Source organism: Porites lutea, chromosome 11 (genome assembly GCF_958299795.1).
Source record: "Porites lutea chromosome 11, jaPorLute2.1, whole genome shotgun sequence".
Taxonomy (NCBI): domain Eukaryota; kingdom Metazoa; phylum Cnidaria; class Anthozoa; order Scleractinia; family Poritidae; genus Porites; species Porites lutea.
In genome coordinates this window covers 4,138,570-4,144,569 of record NC_133211.1, presented here as the reverse complement: position 1 = coordinate 4,144,569, position 6,000 = coordinate 4,138,570, and the positions used below count along the sequence as shown (strand labels likewise).

Sequence of the window (6,000 nt, the reverse complement as noted above, 5' to 3'; positions counted from 1 at the left end):
ATCAACTACAGCAACTACACCAACTACATTAACTACAACTGCTACAGCAACTACACCAACTACAGTTACTACACCAACTACAGCTCCTATACCAACTACACTAACTACACAAACTACACTTACTACACCAACTACAGTAACTACAGCAATTACATTAACATTCTGATAGTGGGCTTAGTGGTCACTTAATGTCTCTATATTCGTGACGGTTATCATGAACCCATTACCAGGATCCCACTTGAGCTCTATGATAAACTGTAAACAAAAAGTTAGTAAACAAATACAAAAAAAAAATACATGGATTGAGGAACACCGAACAGCAAATTACTCTTGAGTTTAATGGTTAAGGCTTGGAAACTGAGTGAATTGAATCCTATGTTCGGCGTTGCCGTATCAAAGAAATCAAATGAAAAGAATAATGCAAGCACCAATAAAAACTTCAGCTTCAGCTCTCGGGTCTTAGCAGACTTAGCAAACAATTTCTTCCTTCAAGGCCTTTGGGAGAGGACAAACAGCAACGATTCGAGGATAAATAGTGTTTTTATTTTATTATTTTACATTTTTCTCTTGGCGTGATTGAACTCACGTTTTAGCAGAAAGCCAGTCAATTGTGAAGCATACATTCTGGGGTCATTTCACATTTATTGATCTTTATGTCACGTTTGTGAAGACGTTCCATGAACTTGAATTACGCTATTTACTTTATCCAAGATCTGGAAAATACGGGGAAGAAGAGGATGTTATTTTTATTTTTAACACACAACAGTTGGCGGACTGAAAAAGTAATTGGCAAAAAGTCTCAGTCTGGACCGACAGCTCTGCATTCTTTTATCATATTTTTACAAACAAATGTTTATGTAAAATAATAAATGTCATGTCACTCAAGCGCCAAGATGTCTGGCTCAAAACTAATATATAAATGCTATTTTGGAAGAATATGCATATATTTGTGGCAAATTTCCTCAACTGTGACCATTTGATTATTGCTGCATTCAAGTCCATACCTTATTATAAAAAAGTACCAGACACTTTTCACGCGCGTTTTCCGCGGTTCGATCCAGTCTTTACCTGTTACTAACTCTCGCGCCGCATGCAAGAATCCATGGTACATCCCCCCACCTCCCCTGGCATTTGTCACAATAGGCTCCCAGAGGAGGAGTGAACGTCTTCCCATAGTGCATTGCGATTGAGTTTGTTCTTAGAAGCTCTCGCACGTCGTGTCTTTACGGTGTTTTTGTGTGACATTTTTACCGGGTTGGAATCGTAACTAGAGGTAAGTAAGACTATTCATACATTTTTTGTCTTTTTATCTTTTCATAAAAGGAAGCTTTACTGGAGTATTGCTTCTGAAACGTATATTTTTTCGTATTTGAATTGTGATATCCTCATCTGTCATGGTTCACTGCCTAGGAATAGTTCCGAAAACATGCATGTAGATTCTTTTCTAGTGGGGTATTGTTTAATTAAGTGCGATATTTAAGTAATTCAGATCTTCAGAGGCCGTGTTTACGCTTTCGCCAGCTAATATTCTATAGCGGCGGCAATATATATATTCGAACAGACTGTGAAGGCATTTCAAATCTCTTATACTTTCTATAACCACAACTACAATTTTTAAAATGGGGGGCAATTTTGGCCTCCTACACGGACGTTCTTTTTGCTCGTCACGCAGTGGGGAAGGAATGCATGACAAAGCCGTAAGAAAGTCTGCGTGGTAGGCTGGGATGTAATTTTGGCGCAGCGTGACAAACTGTCATGCAAGCCGGCAGACCTAATGTAACTCCATGATGGGGTTCCTGTTTTTCATATTTTACTACCCAGGTTACACTATTTTTCAAAGAAAAAAGGAAACGTAAAATTTTTGGAGGCTAAAATGTTATGGAGAGGGGAATCTGAAAAATTCTCAATTTCGTAAAACGTTATATTGCACCTAAAATTTTCGGAAAAATAATACTGAAGCCCTTGTAATTTCGAAAAGACTTAAATTCCCCTAGGATGATAGCCTGAAATTCATCCGATTGCTTCTAGTCGTTTTCTCCTCTCAGCAACGTCTGAATCGACAGGCCGTTAATGCCGTCCAGTGACGTCACTCACTACCCGAAAACCGGGTAGTGATTTTGATTGGTTGATTGTCTAAACATTTGCATAATTATGTATAATTATGAAAAATTTTAGCGGGATTGTCGCTTGATATTCAGCGGGTCGCATCCCTGGCATTCTTTCGTGTGGTTCAAACATTTCGAGAAGCTTAATCTTTGTCTTAAACAGCAAAATTGCCCTTGTCTTTGAGACTAAAATGCTAAATTGAACTGCGAATGAAGAATCATTGCGGAGAGTCGGTAGGTTTTTCATTTAGAGCCGCTTTGTGGTTTTGGCGGCCGGTGATTTTGTTTACCCGAAGTTTTCTGAGGTCAATGTTATCGACCTTCTTGCTATTTTCACCATCAAGTGTAACGATTCTGTTAGCTTTTCTTTCTCGTTTCCTTTTTTTTTTTCTTTGCTAAGGACCAAATAGCTTCTTTTCAATTAAAGCAAACCATTGTGTTTTTGAACCAAGTGTTTCGTGTGTGCATTTATTTCATTGCGTGATTTCGACTGAGTTTGATTATAGAATTCAGTGCAACCGGTTCAGAGTTATACTGCATGCAGTTGATAGTTTGAACGTTAAACATGAATTACGATCGAAAAAAATAAAGCAATTCTGTATCATGCAGACATTTCTAAACGATATTTCTCGGTTTGCCACTTGAAATCGTGTTTTACTTTTTGCATGAATTAAAGCAAAGGTCAAGGAGTAGTGACGTCACTGGACGGCATTAACGGCTGGTCGATTCAGACCTTACTGAGGGAGTAATAACGACTCGGAAGTAATCAGATGAAATTCAGGCTACTAGGATGATCGAATAGTTAAAAATTTTGTAGCCCGGCTTAGAATGCATTTCTAGAAATCTAAAAGTACACTGGATAGCCTAAAAAGTGTTTTCAGCGTATTTTGGAGGAAACCATCGTTGGGTGCCCATGTTAAGTGCAGTGAAATGGATCTGAATGTGACGCCACAGACCTTGGTTGAGGCTTTTGACCTCCAAGCCAACTACAATTCTATCCCAGAGTATAATGTAGGTCTCATAACTTTGTTGACTTATCCTGTGTCAACATGCAAAGCTGAGCGTAGCTTCAGCGGTATGAAGGGACTGCAATTTCCTTTATGAAGGACCATGACAGATGAGAGATTGAGCTCTATTGCAATCCTGCATGTACACAAGCACAAGAATATAATTGATATTGATGGCATTATAACAGAGTCGCCCTTTGCTTGTAACGGTCCTGATGGCGTCACTGTTTTACCTTTTTTTGCCATAAACAGTCTGTACCATACTGATAACACTAGAGATAGATGGGTAAAATAAAAAGCTAATTACTGCATTTTCCTTCGTCTTTATTCACTGAAAATGTCCTGCAGAAAACGAAGGAGATGGCATTTCTGAGACCCCGTATTTAAACATTTTCTGGGGAACATGCCCTGAGACTCCCCCAGGTTTGGGGCGCCTTCAGCACGCTAACTTTTCTTCCCCTGTGTGCACCTTCAAAATCTCACGCTACACTGCCAACTACCAGTATCTTAGGGGGTGTTTATATGAGAAAAATTGCGCCGGTGTGAGTTTCATACTAGCATGACTTTTTTGATTTCTTATCACGTTTACATAATGACAGGGTGGTTTCATATCTCGTTATTTGAAGGTACACTTCATGTTGATAAAATCTTTCCCCATCGTATCTGAGGCGGATCTTTACCAACACCTCAAATGTACATTCACACAATCTTAGAAATTCTGAGTTAAATTATTATGTCCCCAGACCCAGAACTGAGTCTGCTAAAGGGAGCCTACACTACAGAGGATCTGTTCTGTGGAACAAGATTCCCTCAGAGATTAGAAAACTGCCTAGTTTAAATGTTTTTAAAACTTCAATTCATGGGAAAGATTTTTCTAATACACCATGACCCACTGTATTATTCATAATGTAAGTTTTTGTATTTTTAACATTATAGTCAATAGTTCCTTAGAGTATTTTAGTCTAGTTTTAAGCACGATTCCTAGGAAGACCATGTAAAATGATACGATTTCGTGTATAGATAAACATTGATGATGATGATGATGAAAATACATGTGTGATTGAAAATCGCAAACATTACGCATGCACTATATGTTCCAGTCTACTCGCAGACCGATTTCACACCAAAACTTGTCGTCGTTAGACGTTTACATGATACCATTTCAAGATTTCGTACCAGAGTGAAATTCTCGCCCCAGTACAACAACCAGGGTGAACTCATGCCAGGGTGACTCTCACCGGCATGACATTTTGTGTTGGTATCATGTAAACAAATGTAGAGCCATGAGAGGGAACCGAAGTGAACTTGCTCCAGGGTGACTCATGTAAACACCCCCTTATAGCTTATGAAATCAATGCCCAAGGATGGCAAAAGAGACTTGGTCTAGAAGGAGTTGGAGGGGTAGGGGGGATTGCATTTCAAAAATTGTTATTGCTGAGGGGAGTTCAATTTTCATATGTAATTATTTTTTTGGGGTGGGGGGGGGAGGTAAAGTTTTGATACACCACTTTCTTCTGACCCCCCCCCCCCCCCGACCCCCCGATTGGTCTCTAAAACAAATAAAGTTTTCCCTGAAATTATTGTGTGACTTTATGCCGAGGGGGGGGTCAAAATCATATGTAATTATTTGGGGGGGGGGTAAAGTTTTGATACACCACTTTTTTCTGAACCCCCCCCCCCCCCGACCCCCCTATTGGTCCCTAAAACAAATAAAGTTTTCCCTGAAATTATTGTGTGACTTTATGTAGATTTACATACAAGCGTGACAAGCCAGGGATTTGCTGCCGAGATGTGTTTTCGAATTTTAATACTTGGCCAGCAAAAGACTTAAATTTAGTCTTTTAGATTTACTGTTTAAACACATCTACGAAATTGTTCTAAGCCACATTTACACGAAAGTGTTTAGTAGCAAACTCAAATGCTTGTAAAAATGCCACTTTTGACAAAGATATTTTATCGTATAAATCTTTATCAAGATTTGCATGAAAACCGGGGCAAGTGAGAGAATTGCTGAGCCTCACCGTTCATCTGTTAAAATCTCAGAACATGGCGAGCAAAAACTACATAAACTGTAAATGCAGGATAAATCTCCGCAACCGAAAATATTGATTTACACTTATTGAAAGCTTGCTGAAGCTGGCAATTCAAACAGTTTATTACAGTACACTGCACCGCAAGCACTGATCGACGGTGCAAACTTCTGAACAGCTGTTTGACTGTACAAAAATAATTTCACATAAAAACCTTGCTTCTCGAGCCTCAAAACTCCAAACTTGGGACTCAATCCTCGCGTCTGGAAACTTGAAACGTTTGGGCTTTGAAATGCGAGGTTCGAGTCTCAAGTATCAACTTACTTTTGAGCGGTACTGTAATAATACCCCCTAAAATTATTTCTCTGCTTATTGAGCAAGAGAAAGGTACTAGCCCCATATTAACTAGCACCAGGTTATCTGATATGGCTTTCTATGTACCCAAGAAAGTTCTACTGCTGTGCATGAGTGTGATTCCATAATTTTTTTTTTCCAGGATGCTGCTATATTCCTCCAAGAGGGACAGAATTATGACAAACATGACACCCACCCAACCCCTGAAACAATGCGATGGTACCTCCGAGCTCACTCTACATGTTTCTACTTGGTGGATATGGTGGCTTCTTTGCTTCTTCTTTGTCTGGCACTCACTGAAAGACCTGGCAATAGGGACGTTCCAGCTAATGATATATTGTTTTTGCCAGCACGCGTAAGTAGTTAAAGCAGCTGTGTCACAAAATTCAGTCAAATTAGGTCATTACAAAATGCCCGTTAAATTAAGAGAAACTTAAAAGTAAACACTTAAAACATTAAAGGAAGGTTAAAATAACACAACAGATACAACAGAAGCCACGGATG

The 6,000-nt window shown here is 39.2% G+C and overlaps 1 protein-coding gene across 1 annotated transcript in view; it reads left to right on the top strand.

Annotated features, from left to right (window-relative positions):
• Positions 1-3,035: 3,035 nt before the first annotated feature.
• LOC140952449 (two pore channel protein 1-like) overlaps positions 3,036-6,000 on the top strand; it is a 29,125-nt gene continuing 26,160 nt past the window's right edge. The window contains exons 1-2 of the mRNA XM_073401873.1: positions 3,036-3,116; positions 5,639-5,851. Of these exons, the coding sequence (XP_073257974.1) occupies positions 3,036-3,116; positions 5,639-5,851 (294 nt within the window). The remainder of the gene's footprint in view (positions 3,117-5,638; positions 5,852-6,000) is intronic.